The sequence below is a fragment of the Lichenostomus cassidix genome, chromosome 2 (assembly GCF_008360975.1).
Source record: "Lichenostomus cassidix isolate B80296 chromosome 2, HeHo_3.0, whole genome shotgun sequence".
Lineage (NCBI taxonomy): Eukaryota > Metazoa > Chordata > Aves > Passeriformes > Meliphagidae > Lichenostomus > Lichenostomus cassidix.
The window spans coordinates 69,780,410-69,801,239 of NC_139482.1; the positions used below are offsets into that span (position 1 = coordinate 69,780,410).

At 38.9% G+C, this 20,830-nt stretch overlaps 1 protein-coding gene and 1 long non-coding RNA gene across 3 annotated transcripts in view; one reads left to right on the plus strand and one right to left on the minus strand.

Moving 5' to 3' along the window:
* VPS4B (vacuolar protein sorting 4 homolog B) lies at positions 1-19,035 on the plus strand. 2 transcript variants are annotated; one of them, XM_085052062.1, is made up of 12 exons: positions 1-162; positions 2,917-3,028; positions 3,258-3,353; positions 4,403-4,559; positions 5,831-5,898; positions 7,563-7,682; positions 7,922-8,078; positions 9,562-9,710; positions 9,878-9,959; positions 11,893-12,112; positions 14,793-14,930; positions 16,720-19,035. In XM_085052062.1, the coding sequence occupies exons 1-12, from the start codon at positions 136-138 to the stop codon at positions 16,819-16,821; spliced, it is 1,428 nt and encodes a 475-aa protein (XP_084908188.1). In that variant the 5' UTR covers positions 1-135; the 3' UTR covers positions 16,822-19,035. The 2 variants fall into 2 exon arrangements, with proteins under 2 accessions (XP_084908188.1, XP_084908190.1); XM_085052064.1 differs by lacking the exon at positions 3,258-3,353 and having other exon boundaries at positions 3-162.
* Positions 14,867-20,830, minus strand: part of LOC146441610 (uncharacterized) — a 15,366-nt gene continuing 9,402 nt past the window's right edge. The window contains exons 2-3 of the long non-coding RNA XR_014849986.1: positions 16,284-16,423; positions 14,867-14,981 (exon numbers count right to left, since the gene is read on the minus strand). This is a non-coding gene — a long non-coding RNA (uncharacterized LOC146441610). The remainder of the gene's footprint in view (positions 14,982-16,283; positions 16,424-20,830) is intronic.

Below are 20,830 nucleotides of genomic sequence, written 5' to 3' on the forward strand. Positions count from 1 at the left end.
GGAAGCGGCGCTCGGCGCTCGGTGCGGAAGCGGCGGCGGAGGTTTCGGTTCCGCGGGCGGCGGGGCAGGGGCGCTGCGCCACCGGGAGCTGGGCCCGCTCCCGCTCCGGTCTCCTCCCGCTGCCTCCCCTGCGCCATGGCGGGCAACACCGGCAACCTGCAGGTAGAGCCACGGCGGCCCTGCCCGGGGCGGGGCGGACCCGGCGAGCGGCGGCGGGCGGGGGGCGGCGCCAGGAAGGAGCGGGCTGGGGGTGTCCCGGGCCGGGCCGGGACTGCGGGCGGAGCCGGGGCACGGGCAGCGCCAGTGCCTGCTGCTCCGCGGGTTGGCGTGCCGCCGGGAGGGTAGGGCAGCCGCGGCCGAGGGGGCGCGGGGGGGCTCGGCTGGGGGCGCGGCGAGGCAGAGCCCGCAGGGTCAGCCCCCGCAGAGTCAGCCCGCACACGGCGGGCGCTGAGAGCCTGGGAAGGCGGGCCCGGGAAGGGAGGCCCTGGAAAGGGAGACCCTGGGGGCACTAGCCCCGCGGGACGCGGGCAGAGGGGCCTAATGTCCGCCCGGGAAGCGCTGTTGCCTCTTGCGGTGTGGTTTGCTTGTGTTGCCTGTGAGACTGACTGCTGGGGCTGTAGGAAGCCTTGCCTGCTCTGCTGTTCCGCTTGTGTTAACCCGCGGCTGGGGCTGTGCAATCGCTTCTGCGGCTGCCGGCAAAACAGAGCCCGAAGTGAAATAAGTGCGTTCCGAACAGTCCTTTTTTTCTGCTAGGTTGTCTGAACCATGATCATTTCCGTACGCAGTGTTTACACTGGCAGTGCGATGTTTGCATTGGCAGAGTTAAAGGAGATGTTACAGGGTCTATAACGAGCAGGAAAAGAAAGACACCTCTTTAAGCTGACATTCTTTTCTTGGGTGATGTTCATCAACCTGTAAACCCCTGGCCTGATATAACGTAGTTTGTGCCTCAGGGGTAGTTAGAGCTGGTCATCTATGCCCTAGTTCATACAACTTTCTAATAATGATTTTCTGTTTGATAGCAGAGGTGTTCTTCACAGTAACAGGCTGAGATGCAGCTGATGTAATGAAGTATTAGAGCTGAGAATCTAATAGCCAGGTAACAGATATTGGCTGTTCACAAAACGAGAGTATAGCAAAACCAGGCAATATGTGATGCAGACTTTTACCTATTTCAGAGTAGCAGGTCTGCGATGTGCCCTGTTTTCTCACAGTTCTGTTTTAGAAGGTGATCCTTGCCATTCTTTGGAATTAGTGTCACATGTATCACTGTCTTTGTTGTACTGGATATTGGGCTGCTCCATGGTAATTAAAGTCACTGACAGGACTTAAGAACTTTCTGAGCAGTTAATTTTTGCTCTGTTGCTGGATTTGAATGGTGCACAGAGGTGCCTAAGAGAGTCAGCACAAACTGGGCAGCAAGGAGGCAGCTGTCCATTCATACCAGGGAAATTGCTCATCAGCTCCTGGCCTCTCCAAAAAGGAAAGGCTTCAGTTCTGTTCTGAAGAAACAGATACTTACTGTGCTCCAACACTTTCCACAACAGAGCCACAGGGTCTGTTTAATTAGTTCATTGTTTTTAAATACCTTTGATTTCAGGTAGATCTGTTGAGATGATCTTTGCCTCCAAGACAGCAACACAAAACAATAGAATGCAATATTTTGCTGTTTTTTTCATTACTATTGTTTACTAGCTTTGTTCTGCCTGAAACACAGTAGAGTGTCTGGATAGTGGCAAGAGTATCTGTAGTGAAATGTCTAATGGAAACTTTTTGCTGCAGTTCAAGCCCTCAGCCCTGCTCCCTGACATTACATAATCATCCTGAGCATACCAACAATGCTTAGGAGAAGGAACCGCATGGGAAAAAGTAGGTGAGGGACTATAGAAGATTTTGTTGGTGTTGGTTAGCTTTGACCAACTGCTCCTTTTTAACTTAGGTGAACCAGTGGTCAAAATGACAGTTTTAATTGTCTTCAAGTGGTATGGCATTCCAAGGAGGAAAGTGTAATAAAAAGTAATAAGCACTTAAGAGCAATGGAATAGCGGCAATACCAGTAAATCTGCAGGGCAGTGTGTGCAGTACAGTGGCTTAGATCACAGTCAGATTTATTTGAAACTAGCTGAACAAATTAAAAATCCGTTCATAGCTTCTCACAAACTCTTTGAAGCTTGAGATTTGGATATGTTCTCTGTCTGTTTTGGGAGGTTTTTTCCTCTTCTCCCACTGGAATGATGGTTAGAATTTCTCACTGGGATATCGAGAACCTAAACCCTTCTAGAGAAGCCAAACAAGTAGTCTTCGAAGATGTCTCCCAGCATAATGGTTGAAGAGTGGTAGTGCTAGTTTCAGTGATTGTAATCAAGTACTTCCTGTATTGACTTTGCTGTTTACAGGGTTTATTGATGTCATCAGTCTTAGAATCATAGAATGGTTTAGGTTGGAAAAGACTGAGTCCAACTGTTAACCCAGCCCTGTCAAGTGCACCACTAAACCATGCCTTAAACAGCACATATTTATCATAGTTCAAATTGTCTAGGTCTGTTATAAAAAAATGCCAAGCCTTATAATGGATTTCCAAATCTTTCCATAATAAATGCAAGAGATTGGTAAGAAAAACTGCATAGACAAAATAGTAGTAGTTTCAGCTTAGTACACAGAAACTTGTCTTTCTCACTTGCACTTTTTTGTGTGCTAGTAAATTTCAGCAGTTTGTTAATTCTGCTGTTCAGAAAAGGATGGAAATACTGTGTCATGTACAGAACACCACCTGAGACAATCAATTGCCTCCAACTTTGAGGGGGTAAATGCTGAAGAGCAGGAAAAACTGGCCATGAAAGAACAGTAACAGTTTAAATGGTCTCTGGTCATGGAAGATGCTCTTGCACAGAAATTAATGATTTGTTTGTGTTACAGAAAGCAATAGACCTTGCTAGCAAGGCAGCACAAGAAGACAAAGTAGGAAACTATGAGGAAGCCTTCCGCTTGTACCAACATGCTGTGCAGTATTTTCTCCACGTTGTTAAATGTAAGTGTAATGTATTAGGTGATTAAGTAGAGTTTAGTAGTCAGATTGCACAAGAGTAATCTCTTATGTTGACATCAGTATTTAAATTTTTGCTCTCACCAACAGTTGATACTCGCTAGTTGTAGTTTGACTGAGGTAATATATTTTGCAGCTTTTGCCTTTACTGTGTTGTGTGCTTGCTCCATTCTTGTAAGAAATCAGATTATTTTTTACTTGTGTTTTGTTTTAGGTTTTTTTAAGACAGGAGGCAGGTGTTTGCTGGGTCTCCTCTGGACTTTTGTAGCAGTGTTTCAGCTGGCCACTGCACGAGGAAATATGACAATAAGTACAGGGATCCCTGTATTTCTGTTGTGCTGAAAACCATGTTGCACATGAAGTCTTTGCTGTATCTGCAGAGTGGTTTTTGCTCCTTTAATTCATGCTGCTTGCCTTTCTACAGCCTCTCTGCTGACATTTTTTATACCTTAATGTCATAGTCTTGATGTTCATCTTGGCCAAAAATATGTACGAGATGGACTTGTATGTAACAATTTTTCTTCAGTTTTCATATTCTCATTATTTTATGCCTTTTCACACTTCTGTGTACCTTTTGTGCCATGTTCAGTGTTTGTATGCAAGGAGTGGGCTTTCTTAATGTAGGTACAGCCCTAATGTAAGTGGGCTAGGGTTGCTTGCCTGACAAAAGTACACTTGCAGATCTCCATGATTTGAAAAAAATATTGTTTTCTTTATAGTCCTTTATTATTAGGATAATCTGTGTTTATTGCTTCCCATTCTTTTAAATCATACAAGCTTTCTCAGAATATAATTTTCTGTGCATTTAACAATATTGATGTACTTCTGGTAACTTGAAACATAAGCCCAATGTTAAATTTTGATTGTCAATTTAAATACTGTAATAGTGGCGATGAGAACAGTGTGGCTATTGAAACACACCGAACTCTTTCAGATGTTTTATGTAATGTGTCTTTTAAAATTAGCAGCCTATGGAAGAATCAAGTATGCTTCTAAATAAAAATTGCCTGGCACAAGCAGCTTCTTGATTAGCTATTTTAGAAAAGCAGTTATTAAGGCAATGTCTAGCAGCTTAAAAGGCTGACAGAAAAGCTTGCAGGGCTGTTGTCCTTAATCCTTTGGAGTCAAATTCTAAGCCAAGGCAACGTTCAGGTGTATATTGGATTTCTGTTACATGAAGACATCCTTCTGGTCACTTCTTTCCAAGGTGTAAAATAAGTAGTTGAGATGTTAGGTTATGTGGTAAGGCCTGAGAAAGGTAATTGATAAGAGACATAGAAGACAGATTTTTAGTCTTGGTTTTTTGATTGATGCACATGTGTTTTGCTGTTAACAAATTGTTTCTCTTCAAACTCTTAGATGAAGCACAGGGTGATAAAGCAAAACAAAGCATTAGAGCAAAATGTACAGAATACTTGGACCGAGCAGAAAAGCTGAAAGAATATCTGAAAAAGAGAGAAAAAACTGCACCAAAACCAGTTAAAGAGTCTGGGTCTGGTCCTACTGATGGAAAAGGGTATGTTTTCAGAGAAGGTAAAGCAAAATACTTTCTGAACTCAGCTTATTCTAAACTTCAGCTATTCAAAGATCATTTTAGCTTGTGTTTTTGAAATGCTTCAGATGACTGCTAATGCTGAAATACAGTGGGCTAGTAAAAATAACATGAATTACCATCACAAGTATTTCTGTGCTTGTTTACTAAAATGTGAGCATTTGCATAGGAAATTCACTCAAGAATGAAAGCTGCTGCAGACTAACAGGTGAATCCAATGATTATTGGATATAATGGCAGTGAGCCTGATGACCTTTAAAGTTTTTCTGCATTTAAATACTTACTAACTAGAACATAGTTGCAGAGTGATGATTACTGGGGTTACTGAGCTTGATCTGTCTCACACTTGATACGAGATGAAAAGCCCTATGTAGGGTAAAGTTCTGTAAGGTGGACTGAATCCCTCTAACGTGTTGCTGCTGCCTGGTCTCTCCACTGCTTCCCTTCTCTTAGATATGTTTTTCACTTTGCATGTCAGAGAGTTGAACAAGCACAGCTACCCAAACAAGCCCAGCCTCTTTTGTATTTGCTATTGCCTTTGTGGGATAGAAGAGAAGAAGGATTCAGGGTGATACCTTCTGGTGGGACTGCCCTTTTAGCAGTCCTGAACATCTAAAGTTGCTCAGTTGTCTCTTAAAACTTCACCAGATTTCCAGTCTTTTCCACTGTCTTCTCATCTCATGAGTTTTATTTTTTGAGCTGTACTGTGTTCTTCTTATTTATAATAGAAGGAAATAGTAATACCACAGAGGCTACACATATTTTCATGACCTCCACTCCAGTGGTTCACTATCTAGTCTCTTTTCCTTATTTAACTTCCAGTTTACTTTGCTCTGATAAGATGGGGGTTTCGTAGTACTAGATGGAATTGGCCAAGTCGTGTTGCAAGATGGAGGACAAGTGCCAATGTCTATGAACAAACCATTGTAGCACTTCTGTGTTGCTGGATATAAAGGCTCTGTTTCCTTAAGGCTGGCTCAAAGCATGCAGAAGTGTGCTAGAGGGCTCAGACCCGTAAAAGGAAGTTGAAATGGCAAAGGAGGGCGAATTGGGAAGAAATTGTAGTAAGGTGTGCTTCTACTTTTCTACAGTCAAGTAAGCCAGTAGAGGTCTGAAAGCATCTCAGCATTTCTTTCATTCTTCAGCCTGGTGGGTTTTCTGCTGTTTGCATTCTGATTTTTATCCTAAGAGAGCAGTTTCTCTAATTATATTTCAATATTTTGTTTCCAAATCAGGAACGACAGCGATGGAGAAGGAGAATCAGAGGACCCTGAAAAAAAGAAGCTACAGAATCAACTTCAAGGTAATTTGAAGCATCCTTTTTTTTAAATAGGGGTGATTTCAGTCAAGCAAGTTCCTATACTTCTGCCATCTGAATGTTGTGGATTAACCTAACGTCTGTAAGTGGCTCAAATAGTATGTAGTCTTCACATGCAAAAGCATAGTCTTTATGGAAGTAAAAGGACTTGCATGCCATGAACTTATACAGTCACTATATTGAATTGTATCTCCTGTACCCTGTGCTTCATGTTAAAATTGTATCAGCTATCAAACTAGCATTTTCCAACAGAAGTTGCAAAATCCCAGGTAGCTATTGGCTAAACTGAATCAGTATTTTTACTTTGAAGTGCATTAGAGTATTGCCTAGAGGCTAAGGAAATGATAATACAAATACTTAGTGTATTTACTTACTAGTGTAAGCAGGACTGTTTTCACAAACAGACTTGTATTCATGTTTAGGAGTTAAAAAACATGGATTCTTGCCCATTTATAATAACAGGCAGCATTTTCTCATATGCAGTGATGATACTCTCCCTGCTCAGTAGCATAGTTTGGGTTTTTGAACTCAACTACAAAACACAGTGAAGCAATGTGTAGCAGCTGCCAGCATTTTTGTGTGCAGTAAAAAGGAGGCTTTTTTGATATTTATTTCTCTTTAATTATGAAAAACTGTTCAGAGCTTCCCTACCAGAAGGTGCTTATAGAGCTGAAGAAACCTCATTGTTCTTCTGTTTTTCAGAGTAACAAAGATCAAATGCATTTACCAGATCTTGTGCCTGTGTAATTTCAGGAGCTGTTGGATCACATTTGGAAACTGCCATGCTTTTTCTACTTCTCTGCGCATTTATTTAAACCTATGCACAGTTACAAGGGACAGTTTCCTGGTTTTTAAAAGTAACAGAAAGTTGATGAGCACTGAACTCTGATCCTGTCTCTCATTATAAAGACTTTATTTCTTCCCACATGAATCTGACCTCAGATAGTGGAAGTAGTGGCTAGGATTACAAGATGTAATATTTTAGATCTAATAATCTATTACTACCTGAGTTCCAGGTTTTCCCATCTAGAAGTAGTTAAGACAAAATTTTTAGCATGTCAGACTAACCAGTCTGAAGAGAAGGCTAAATTATAGCTCACTTGACTGAACTCATTGGTTGAGGAAGATGAGACTTGGTGTTCAACTTTGAGAGAATGTGCCTTGACTAAGAAAATACTTCTGCAGCTAAGGAGAATCCATATAACCTTTCTGATGCTCTCAGCCCTAGCTCTCAAACCTCTTTTCCATTAAATCATCTATTTGTTTGCTGCACATCTGGAGATATCAAATAAGGTACTTCATCTGCTGGAGAATCTTAAAAATCCTGAGCCAGTGCAGCTAGGTTGTTTAAAATGACATTTCAAATCTTCTGGGAAGTGCAGTGGTGGTTTAGTGAGGAGATGGTGCCAGGACTTCTACTAACTCATTAATATTCTATTCATCCATGGTTTATTGTGGTAAAACAATGTGACAGATTTTTGTAAAAATAACATCCATTTGACTAATGAAATCTGGTGTTTCTATCATCTTAGAAAGGCCTTGTTTTTATTCAGCATAGACATGGGCATAGATTTTTTTTCACCAAATGGAATTTATTGTAGTTGTGAAGAGTTATGTGCATCGCTAACTTAGACAACCTTTTCTTACAGGAGCAATTGTTATGGAGCGACCAAATGTCAAATGGAGTGATGTTGCTGGCCTTGAAGGTGCCAAAGAAGCACTTAAAGAAGCAGTCATCCTGCCCATTAAATTTCCACACCTGTTTACAGGTCAGGATTACAGCATTTATTTACTATTGGCCATTCAGGACTGACATTGGGGCCTGTGAAGTGTTTATGCCATTGTATCAGAGACTCAAGCTGAGCTCTCAGCAAAGAGATTGTGATATATCTGACAGAAGTTTCATGGGTGGATGTGGAAAACCTCTGAGCACTCTAGAGGAGCATAATCTGAAAATAGCTTCAGTGTTTCTGTAATATTTTGAAGACTGCTGGTTTCTGTATTGCAGGCAAGAGAACACCCTGGAGAGGGATTCTCCTATTCGGACCACCAGGAACAGGAAAGTCTTACTTAGCAAAAGCTGTGGCGACAGAAGCAAACAACTCTACCTTCTTCTCAGTATCTTCATCTGACCTTGTCTCAAAGTGGTTAGGTGAAAGTGAAAAGTAAGTTTGAGTTGCCAGAGGCCCAGGAAAACATTGTCAAGAAGAAATTAATATAGAGTGAGATAAGTCGCTGTAAAGAATTTGAGGGAATGGTCTAGTCTTTTTAAAAACAAACTACAGGTGTTTCTGTGCTTCATGTTGTGGTGCCATGTAAAGATACCATCATGTGCTGCATTTTGAAAAACTATCTTCAGTGCTCAAGATAGTTTTTTAAACCTACTCAGAAAGATTTTGGGAGCACCACAAAGCTCATTTCCCTTCTGAATTCAGCTGTGATTGTACACTGTGTCAGTTTCATGTGCTGGGTTACTTTGCTTCTTGGCATCTTCCCACTCATCTGTCCTAGTAGCTATGTGGCATTTCTTTGTCTACATGGAGGTGGGCTTTTTCTTCATCCCAATTTCAAATAAAATCTGAAAGACATAAGATACTTGCAAAAATAGGTTGAAGGACAAGAGCAGCCATGAAAGGCAATTTTATGGGTCCCGGTTCAAACTCTTCATTTGTTACTGTGTGATATGTGAAGAAGAACAGGAAGCCAGAAGACCAGGAATGACATGTTGGCTGCAGTCTAGAAGCCTAGGAATTTGTCCATCTAGTCTTCCAAAAAAGATTTCCTGAATTAATAAAAAGCTCTGGGTTTACATAGAAAGGATTTTCATACAATGATAAGCATACTTGTCACAACCATGCTTTAATAGTTTGAAGTGTTGGACAACTGAGCAATGCTATTTAAAGTTGATAGAATGAGGAAGAAAGACTATTAGATAAAGTGTTTGAACTTACTTATTTTTTTCCCCAGAAAGCTGGAAACCTTAAGCTGCTTTTCTTCTGTTGCAAAAGGAATACAGAACGGGAGACTAGCTTGGCATTAAATTTTATGTTTGACTTTATTTGAGACTGTTGCCTGAGATTTAGTGCTGTAATATGAAGAATTTCCCAACATGTTCCTATTTATTTTTATTTTTTAACCTAGTAAAATGTGTTCATGAGAGATGGCAAGATGGCTAGGAGTATTTTGGTGTTTGTTTTAGGCTGTTTTGTTTGTTTTGCAAACCAATGTTTCTTGTCATATAAAAATGATCTAGTAAGTAAAGTTGTATAACATAAAGATTCATGTTATTTCTTACAGAATCTCTAGAATTAATTTAAGTTAGAAATGTTAAGAGAAAGCCTTGTTCTTTGGAATCTTTCTAGAGTGTTGGTTTTCTATAGTTGAGGCTGCCATGTAGAAGTGTAAACTGAAAAAGGGCTTTTTCTTGCAAAACTGGGCCTGGAGCACTCTAATTTTTTTCTCATTATGCTGGACTCTCTCACTCAGTATAATACTGAGTCTTGGAGTGGGAAGAATGTTGTGTCTTAGAGTAGCTTTATGTTAATTTCCTCTTGCTTTCGCTAGAGGAAATGACTGTGTCACAACTGGAAGTTATGTGTTTCTACTGTTGTAATCATTAATATAACTGAAGCTGTTTCCTTCTTTAAGATTAGTGAAAAACTTGTTCCAGCTTGCCAGAGAAAACAAACCCTCTATCATTTTCATTGATGAGATAGATTCCCTCTGCGGGTCAAGAAGTGAAAATGAAAGCGAGGCTGCTAGACGGATAAAAACAGAATTTCTAGTCCAGATGCAAGGTAAGTTTATTTGGTTTTCAAAATCAGACAGAGAAATTAAGATATGTATTTGAAGTGTACCTTGCATGAGAAAATATCTGCAGTTCCACTGTGTTAAATTTTCATTACTTTTTTAAACAGTCTGTGTTTATAATCTAAATAGTGAAATTATTTCTGCCCTAATATAGGGGTTGGTGTTGACAATGAAGGAATCTTGGTCTTAGGAGCAACAAACATACCCTGGGTTTTGGATTCTGCTATCAGGAGAAGGTATGACGGCATTGTTTTCACGGTGTGAAATTCACAGCTGGTGTGAGCCTTCAGCCAGAGAGTACTTGAGGTGTTCATCCAGCTCATGTTTGCAGACATGGTTAATGTTCTGCAACTCAATACCATGAAGTGGACTTAGCCAAAATAATAACCACTTGCCCTTTTAGAGAGAGGTAAGTTGTTCACTCTTATATTGGTCCTGTAGTTTATTTGATTTCTTGTTAGATGATTGTGCTTGAAGGAAAAGACGAGTTTTCTGCTTGCTTTTTGGTTTTCTGGCAGACTTGGGGGACAAGTTAGAAAATACACTCAGAAGGGCAAGAGTGGGTAGAGCTTTCATTTTCAGCTGTTAACAAATTGGTGAGTAGCTTGAGTTCTTTCATGGAAATGAAAGACCTTACACAGAAGCACCATGTTTTTCTACTGGCCAGTCACAACTTGTGATTTTTAACTGCTCTCTTGCAGATAAAGGGCTTCCATGCCTGTACCTGATTAGCTGTATCTTTCTCTGAGCTGCAGAGCAAGCAGAGGACAGACATAGTTATGTGACAAATAGGAATGTGTTATGATGAGGACACAGCTTGGATGATGGCCATTTTTGTAGGTTAAAGAATCATTGATTTTTTTTTTTTGTGACTGACACTGACTTTTATTTATATACTTAATTCGAACTGGCCTTACTTTGATTCAATTTGAGGCTGGACCAGGTGGCCACCAGATGTCACTTCCCATCTGTATGACTAGTGTTGTGTGAGCCAGATTTAGAGGTGAAGGTGTTGCTGAAAATTTCAAGTCATTCTTGAAATTCCAGCTTTGGTCAGGGGCCATGAAAATGACCAGAACGCCTTTCCTCTAAAGGCAAGCTATAAGAGTGGGGGCTGTTCAGCCTGGAGAAGAGAAGGATCCAGAGAAACCTTATTGTGGTCTTTCAGTATATAAAGGGAGCTTATTAGAAAGGTGGAGAGATGTTCCTTGTGTTTTTTTCCCAGGCCTGTAGTGCCAGGACAGGAGGCAGTTGTCCAGAATTGAAGAGGATAGTTTTAAATTGGGCATAAGGAAGAAATTTTTTATGAAGAGGGTAGTGAGACACTGGCACAGGTTGCCCAGAGAAGTTGTGGATGTCCCATCATTGGAAGTATTCAAGGCCAGGTTGGATGGGGCTTTGAGTCTGGTCTTGTGGAAGGTGTCCCTGCGCATGGCAGTGGGGTTGGAACTAGATGATCCATCTCAACCCAAACCATTTTCTTTTTCTCAGCAACATGCAAGTTCTCTAGCTCTTGCCCACAAGAACTAAAGGAGCTTGTACAACAATGGCTGTAATAAAATTAGTTTTTCGTGGACTTGGGCCACTTTCTCATGTGTATCTGGTTGTGTTCAACAGAATTTGGAGTTGCTCTTAGTTTGGTGGTGAGATGTAATCTCCACTCTGAGAACAGATGCTGCATCAAAGGAGGAGCTGCAGTTAGGAATGTTTTCTTTAGAATTACTTCAGATTTACTTCCATCTAGGGTGTTTTTTCTTAATTTAGTTGGAGACTGTAGAAAGTTGTTCCATCAATTTGTTATCAGGCAGTTCTTTCTTTGAGTGTGAAATCTGTTCAAATACACATCCACACTTACAGACTTCTTCCTCTCTGTTTTTTCTTTTAAGACTCAAACTCTGCTGGAAAAACGTTGGTCTGAAGAGAAGGTTTTTATAATGTAAAGGAAGCAGTTGTTATATTTTGGATGTTGGCTTATACTAATTAAAGTATTATTTATGAGAACAGGCTGCTGAATATTTGCCTCAGATTTTTTATTTAAAGGTTTGTTGTACTGAAACTGCTTCTTTCTAATACTGTTAGGAGCAAACTCATTTGCATGAGCTCTTTCCACTGTGCACCTGCGTGAGCTGTCATCTTGGGAACATTTTGGTTTTTTCTTTTTTAAACCAGGTTTGAGAAGCGTATTTATATTCCTTTACCTGAAGACCATGCTAGGGCTGCAATGTTCAAACTTCACCTTGGGTCAACTCCAAATGAACTAACAGAATCGAATTATCGAGAGCTTGGGAAGAGAACTGATGGCTATTCTGGTGCAGATATAAGCATCATAGTCCGAGATGCATTGATGCAGCCTGTTAGAAAAGTGCAATCGGCAACTCACTTTAAAAAAGTAAGTAGGAATCAAAATTTTTCAAGTTATTTCTTCCGTGAGAACAGTCTTAATTTGAAAATTCCTTGCAAATAAATTGAGTTTGGTTTTGGATAATACTGCATGCTTATGAATATTCCTTTTATTGACTGGAATTGACTGGGGAGAGCTGTTCTTCCTTCCCCCATAGACCCCCTAGTCCTGCCATAAGTCTGGTAGAGCTAATTTCTGAATATTCATGCTCTGACTCTGAATGTCTCTAGAGAGTGTTAAAAGCATTCAGTTTGCAGTTTGATTTAAATGGCAATGTTACAGAAGTGCTCTTTTTCTATTTCAAGTTAAGTGGTTCTTAACATGCCGAAAAAGAAATGTATCCCTCATCCACTTGAGAACAGATGGATTACACTTAAGCACATTCTGTTTACTTGGTGTATTTTTCAAAGTGAAAAATTAAGGTTCTTGTAGAGTTCTGGTAGAAACATTGAATCAGTGTTACTTGTGACAGTAATAAAGATGCAACACAACTGAGCAAGGTCTGTGTTTCATTTACACTGCTGTAATGTAAAAACCACTTTACTCTTATTTAGGTGTACACTGAAGAGCCTATTCAAACTATATTGTTTGGCTTATTTTCCAGTTGCCTCTACATGCTGTGCACAATATTTAGATCTCAGAAACTTTATCTGTGCAAGAACCAATTGGCATTCTTTACCACCAGTCTAAATCCATTAAATCTGGGAATGTCATTCCCCTGGAGAATTTACACAGATGGGCCTTGTTCAGTCAAACTAATTGTTCCCTACAAACTGTTAAATTCTTAAATGAATTTTTAAAACAAGAGTAATAATATCAATGGCTTTAAACAGTGTCTAAAATACATACAACACATGTATCAGTTAAATAAAACTTTATTTTTCCTGTGTAGTGCATTTTAAAGTAGACCCAGACTAAAAGTGGGTTTTGTTAATATTTTTAGTGCAAAGTTTGATTTTTACAGAAATTCATGTATCTTGGGTGAAGGTGGGTCAGGAAATTCTGCAGAGGTGCTAATTGCTGTAAAAAGAAGCTTAAATTTTTTGCTTCTTAAAAGAGCAGGTGTTGTAGGAAAAATTTTAGATCCTAAACTGTCAAGTACCATGTATGTTGTGTTGGCAGCAACTCTTTGTCATCTCAGTTACAATTATAGTTTTTTTAGGAGTCACTCAACCTGACATAAAAGGGTTAAGGGCTCTGAACTGAACAGTTACACTCACTTTGAAGATAGGCTCTTTTTTTCGATTTAGTTTCTTCCAATGATCTCATTCAGCCTAAGATTCAGAGAGAAAGACACACTTAAATCCAGTAGGGTACAAAATATGAGAGGACAGTAAGTTTTAACTTCTGGGGACAACTCACAGTAACAATGTGATGTAAGCTGTATTTGTTGATAAATAAGCAGTTATTTTGATACATCCAGGATCTTCTAGATGCTTCCCTCCCTTAAGCAGTGATGTCTGAAATACTTGTTTATTGTTGACTTTAAGTGACAATGGCATTTCTGACTAAAGGGCTGTTAGCTTTTAGCGTTTTGTTCAAATTTGGAACAATCTGAGGCATGTTTCAGCTTGCCATGGAGCAATGAAATAACCTCAGTTGTCACAGTTTGCAGAATAACCCAAAAGGACTTCTTGCATCTTACCTATTTTTGCTCAAAAAATATAAAAAAAGGGAAAAACCCACAACTGCAATAATTTTAAGGCTCTGACATCTGACATAAGCCAAGCTGATTAAACTTGTGTTGTTAATGCTTTAATTGGATGTTATTTCATATTTTTATATGCAAAATCTTAGAGTTACTATTTGCATCATAACAGACGGCTACCCTCAGTTTGGCAGAGCTTTCCTCAGTTGTCAGTAATTAACTGTAAACCCTTCCTTGCCTTCCTTGCCCTATCCGTATGTGATAATGCAGGTTTGTCAGAGTACATTTTGAATATTACAATCAGCTCTCCAGCATCTTGCTCTACGTGCAGTTTGGAATAGCAAAGCTAGTTTTGTCAAAAATAGCCAGTTACTGTGTTGTCCTCTGCATATGCTCTGAGTTCCTGTGGGTGTGTGGTGCTTCAGGTACACCAAGGGAGGGCAAAATCATTGGTACCAGGGAGTGTACTGTAGAAAGGGAGCAGACGCCTGCTGCAGCTTTTTTGGGTCTGTCCATCTGTCTAGCCGGGGAAAAAAGGGATTTTTTGTTCTCCCGCTAAGTGGCGCTGTTTTCTGCGGAGCGCTGCTCAGGTGGTGTTGGGAAAGGTGCTGGGAGCTTTGAAACGCGGGATGTCAGCGCGAAAAGCACCGACTGGAAAGCTTTTAGAGAGCTGTTAACCGTGATGAATGAACTCCTAATGTGACCAGGGACCAGGAAGGGTGGTCTTCACCATGCAGATTTCCTGGCATGTCAGTTTTCCACAGAAATCCTCAGTCTTAAGAGGACATGGCTTCTGGGATTTGACCTGATGTGAATTTAAGTATCTGGCCACATCTGCTTGTTTTCAAGGTGAATAATACCAGTACACTTATACAATTTCACTTTTTCAGGACATGTCTTCCCAATGGGTAAGGCATCTGCATAAAATCAAGGAATGTTTTTGCTTAGGGTGCTGTTCAGCTTCTGGTTTCTGTCTTTAAAATAATAACTCCTATAAACTGAGTGTTTTCTTATTTTTAGGTAAAAGGACCATCAGTGTCTAATCCAAATATGATGGTAGAGTTATTCACCCCTTGCTCTCCAGGTGATCCTGAAGCCATAGAAATGACATGGATGGAGGTCCCAGGTGATAAATTACTGGAGCCTAAAGTTTCCATGGTAGGTATTCTTTGTAGCATTTCTCTCTTGCTTTGCAGAACTCTGAAAAGACTTTAAGGTGAAGAGTCTTTTTCAGGACAATTGGATGAGATGTTTGTTTTCAGAAATGCTGGGCGTACCAGATAACATTTGAATTTTCAGCATAGAGCAATACAGTGTGGCATGCTTATGAAAAAGACAGCTGTCTATCCCTGATAAGCACTTCTTATTATTGTCTGCTGGCGTGCAGCTGCCATTCTTTCATCCATAGACAGTATCTGGCTCTTCCACTGTTCTTTCAGTTGGCTTTTATTAATTTAAAACCTTTAGGGTCCCTGTGCCATGATACACTTTCCTTCCATCACTGTGGCATTAATACTGGGAAACAGAAAATTGCATTCCCTGTAAATTGGGAAGTGATGCACTATAGGTAAATATTGCCCATGAAATAGATAAAAGTATAAAAAACAAAATGTAAAAAGATTTTGGATGTAATGGTAGTTTTGGTTGAAATTCATCATAGGTGATCCACCTCCTTCTGCTGTTTTCTTTGTGGATATTAAAAAACCTGCTTTGGCCTAGGGAATTAAATATGTAAGACAGTTTTCAATTTTAGTTCACTGCTTAAGAAAAAAAAATTGCTGGACACTCATTCTGTATTTTTCCCCAAGAGCAGCAAAAGAAGATCTTGAATTGAAGTACAAAGTTTGTGGGAAGCATTTAGTAACAAATCTGTGCTGCTGTAGTTTCCTGTGTGCAAACATTCCTGTAAGGAATGAAGGAAATCAATGCATTTCATGGGGATCACAGGCACTGCTTTGTAAATAGAACAGTCACTGTATTTCAGAAAATAACTTCCTGTGTGTATTTGCATACTGAGGAGCAGAAAAAGATTTATGCAGGTGCAGGCCTGCCCTAAAACTTTTGACTGCATGGTCTAATTGGATTTTTAATCAGTCTTTCCTGGAATTAAAGACAGAAGCTCCTTGTGTGCTGCTAATGGTACCTGGGCTCTGATGCACTACAGGCAGCTGTTTCAGTGTTCAAAATCAGTTCTTGTCCTTAAAAGATAAGGTTTTAATTCTTTTTAAGCTGGGTACCTCTGGTCTTATGAGACAAATATCATGTGTAGAAAATAATGATACTAACTTTTAGATTTACCCATAATTTTATAGTAACATGAGGTGTTGGGCATCTACTTTTTTTGGTTGCCCTTGGCTAGGAATTGATTAGTTTTCTTTCCCCTTTTTATTCATAGGGTATTTTAACTGCTGCTTTCAGCTTCGTAGACCTATGAATTTTTTTCTAAAGTCCATTTCCTAGGATCTAAATATTTATCTAGGAAATTGACTGAATTGAAGAGACACTAATTACCTGTCATGAGCAGTAAAACTTCTCTAGAGGTGAATCACAAACTACTGTTCTACATTGCTGGACTGTGAAGAGTACATGGGAATATCTGATGATTTTCCACTCTAATCTGCGGTAGTTAATCACGTATTGAAAACAGCAACCTACCAAAAAAAAGGAAGTTCAGTTCTTTTCAAAAAAGAGATGAATAAAACTTGACTGGATGAATGGCTTAAATCTAAAGTGAGGTGGTGATGTTACTGGAAAACTCACTGACTGTTGAATGTCTTCAAAGGGTTAAAATGCTGCCTCTGTGTAGAAGTGTTCAGGCTTACTTAAAGTTTTGTGTAAATAGGAAATTTTTAATTTTTTTTTTAATGCATATTTGTCCTGGCAGCAAAATTGTTTGCAGTAGTGCTATACTTGTTTCTGAAAAAATATTTGGTTTTTTTTCTGACAGACTGATATGCTCAGGTCGCTTGCCAGCACAAAACCAACAGTGAATGAACAGGACCTGGAGAAGTTAAAGAAGTTTACAGAAGACTTTGGTCAGGAAGGCTAAACCAAAGATATGTGTGAAACATTAGAACTTTTTTTTTTCTTTTTAAAGTATTCTTGTGTCTTTATTGATGGCACTTCAAATAAATGCCAATAAAATCACTCCTTTCTTACTTTGCAGAAGGAACAGAAGATACCTTTGCAAAGACCCTTAAGCTTTTATATTGTATTGTTTTCCTCAGATGTCTATTAAATGTCTTCTATTGAAAAATAATACAAAAATGCAATTTTAGGGTGAGACAGCAAAGTGATGTGGTAATGTCTAATAAATACTAGAAAGCTTTAAATTACTAGTTCCATTTTAGGTAGCATATCAGACCTGGATACCAGTGAGTTTTAAACCTCCAGTAGGCTCAAAAACTTTTTTGAGGGGTGGAAGAAAACATATTTGTCAAGTGTCTTTAGTATCAGTCAATCAGCATACGTGTTAATTGCTCTCATTTTATTTAGGAAAACGCAACAAAATTTTCTAATCAAGCATACTGCAAGTGTGAGTTTGCTGTTAAAGTAAGAAAGAAGACTGTGAGGATAAGACTACATGGGCCAGTACTTTGATTAAATATTGATGGACCTGTTATTTGGCTTTTTTCTGCTATGCTGTGTTAAAATTTTGCCTTAAACAGCAAGCTTTCATTTTTAACTCTTTAGTAGCTGGTACACATGTCACTATGCAATTTAACAGAAGTTTGTTAAATGCAAGTAACTCAGAAGATGTTTTGCTGGCTGCTCTTGGGGGGGTGGTTTGGATTTGGTTTATTTGTTTTGGTTTTTTAAATCTGGATTCACTTTATGCAGAGGTTAGACGGAATTTAGAAAAAAGCATTAGTGATACCCTGTAAGATCCCACATGTTGAGGCTGGCAATGTATATGTAGTTTTTGGAGAATGTCTGGGAGGTATTTTGGGAAATAGCATACTTTCACATGCAAGGAGATTAGAAGAGATGTTTTAAGCCACAGATTTTCCAGTGATAAATTAACCCAGAACCCCACTGGTAATTGTAGCATATAGGTTACATCAATTTAGTGCTTAAACTTGGAGGGAATGCTGGCAGTTTAGTCTAGAAGTAGCACTTCCATTGCTCTTTTTCTGAAGAACTGCAAATGGAGATGTGCCTGAATGTAACTTAGAACACTACAGCATCAGCATTGAGTTTTGTGCCTTGTAAGTTTGCACTGGCTGTAGATAAAAAACACCATTAGGATATCTAGAATATTCTTATCTTCCATTATCATTGTACAACTCTATCCTGCAAATGGTTTGTTTAACCTGCATTAAAAGAAATTTGCACATTTTAGGTGTGTATGTTCTATGTACATATGCACATATATGATCATCGATCATCTTTGGATGGGGTTTGGTTTCTTTTATGTACATATTTTGTGTACTTTATAAATCATAGGATGGGTGACATTTTCTGTACTTAAATGAAGTAAAATGTTATAGTACAACATCAGCTATGTTATTTGAGTATTTCTTCAATGTTATGTTCAAGTTTTTACTGCTTTGTTATCTGCTTAGACTTTTGTTTCTGTGTTTAATAGCCAAACAAAATAGTTAAATATTCTTTGATCTGCAAGGTGCTGAGCTTTTTTTTTTACTAACATGATGAAACATTTTTTTCCAAAACCCTTCAGTCACACAGAGCTTTACCTTTGTCTTACATCAGAATGTATGTATGTGAATCAGTGGGCTGCAAATCTTTCTGTCAGCCTTTGGGGGCATGGCAGGAGAGGGAGTGGGTGAGGGCAGGAATTCCAGCGTAGGTACAGGCAACTATGGTTAGTAAACTTAATCCTCATTGCAACAAGATCTGTTTGTAGTTTTCTCTTGTAAACACTTTAGAAATGAGCCACATACTAGCAGACCTGTCATTCAGAGGTTTGAAGCCACTGTCTGAAGTATTTGTCTCTTGACTGTTTTAAAAATGAGTCCTTACTGCAATCCTGCAATCTTAAAATTCTCAGGAACATTTTCTTTTTTTCTTTCTTTTTTCCTTTTTGTGGTAAACTGATTTGTCCTATGGGTTTCCATTATGTTTAACTGTGTCATCTCATATCTTTAATGCAAAAGAGGAATATACTGTATGTTTTAAAGTTACATCTTGCTGCTTGCTCAGATGACATCTGTAACAGAACTTTTAATATTTGATGTTGAAAGTTGTTTTTAGAAATATATTCCAAATAAACTTTGCTGCTTAGAGTTGCAGCTACAAGGGTAACTTTTTGGTTTGCTGTCTTTGTAAAATGACAAAAAATTAATATATATCACAGAGCTTCTTAGGCAAGTTATCCATAGTAGGTGATAGCCAAATGAGGGAGCATGCAAAATCACTTTTTGGTTTTCAGTGTTAATTAAAAATGCTCTAAATTAAAGAATTAATTAGAAACTGTATTTGCTTTGAACAATCAAAACCTCTGTAAATACTGGAAAAATCAGTTGTACATTTTTAACAAGGTCTGATCTTTGGCTGGTTAGCTTACAAATATTTTTCATACCTTCTGGTGATACTGCTTACTCTGACTGCAATATGAAAAAATGTCATTTTTTTTCCTGTGTGTAAAATAATTTTTCAGTTACGTCACTTGTGTATGTGCTTGAGTTCTTCACAGATGGTTTCATCACACTGGCATTAAGTTTTAGATATCCTACCATTTGTGGTTTATCTCTTAATGCACATACTTACAGGGTTAGAATAGCTCAGTAAATTAACTTCATATTTCCTACATTGCCTTATGGACTTCAGGTTCCAGAGTCTTGTTTTCTCCCTGATTTACTTGTTACCCCTTTGACATTCTCTAGCATAACACAAACATACAATTTTTTAAAGTTTTCCATAAATCTCTTAAGTTTTTCATTTGGTTTTGTTTTTCAAGTCTTCTGGTCTTTGAATATACTGATATGCTTCTGTTTAATTAGTGGAGCAGAACAAATGTAGCTGAGGGAGATACTCTGGAATCTGCTTTTTTCATGTTCCTGCCTGTCGGAATTTGCTCTTTTTGTCAACTGAAGCAAAGAAGCTGCTGAATGTTCTCTAGTCAGGTGTTTTGATCTACTTTTTCTGTTTATTTAGTGTTCTTAATAAGAGTATTCCACACTTTTTGGTTGTTTTTCTGATGATTATTTTGACAGGAAGCTCTTTAATAGTTCTGAATTTGTTGAAATATACAGGAACATCTTAATTTTGCTGTTTACTCTCCTTCCTCCAGAATGACAAGGTTGTTTCATGATTGGCTTCCATACATGTTTTTGGTCTTAACCAGATTCGCCCTAGTAATCATGGTTGACTTAAAGCCATTCCTGTAACTTACGTAAACTATTGCAAGAACTCAGTGGACTGTTTGTTTCATACTGTGCTGCTATTCCAGCAGATAATTAATTCTTATCAAAACATTGTTCCTTTTATTTCTGAGCAGGCAGCTTTTATTGTAGCTCTTATGGCATAGCTTCAGTGCTTACCCCTTCAATTTTTCTTTAGCTTTTTATTAACATACTAATCTAGGGGTTTTATTCCACAAATCCTCTGTCATCATAATAAGCTGTGTAAAAACTTTTTTAATTGGTCGTTCATCCTCTGTCCTGGCATTTGTGTAGTGACAGCCCAGGTATTAGATAAGATTGTCCTGTTTTTATCTCTTGGTCCCTGTGACCTAATTACAATTCTTCCTCTCCCTCCCTACCCCTATCTGCACACACACCCTTCTGATGGGAGCTTTTTGACGAGGTCACTGGTTTGTGCCATTTTCTGTTTACTTGCCTTTGCAGCCTTTCTACCTGAGAGGCTCCAACTTGATGAGTAAACACTCAAGGACACTTCTGCCCTTTGTCATATCAATTCCAAGTTTGGGGATGCTGGATTTCCATCTGTCCATGCCACCTGTGTGTGGTACCTGCCACATGTACAGTCTGCTAGTCTTTTGCAGAAATACTTGACATTTTTGGGCTCATTGATCTGAATTTCTCAATCATTAGTCATGGAAACACAATACAATGTCTTTCTGCACCATGGCAGGA

Coding starts and splice junctions, on each gene's coding strand:
- VPS4B (XM_085052062.1), top strand. CDS start 136: ATGGCGGGCAACACCGGCAACCTGCAG. Junction 3,029..3,257: donor TTTTCTCCACGTTGTTAAAT/GTAAGTGTAATG, acceptor GTTTTGTTTTAG/GTTTTTTTAAGACAGGAGGC. Junction 9,711..9,877: donor ATTTCTAGTCCAGATGCAAG/GTAAGTTTATTT, acceptor GCCCTAATATAG/GGGTTGGTGTTGACAATGAA.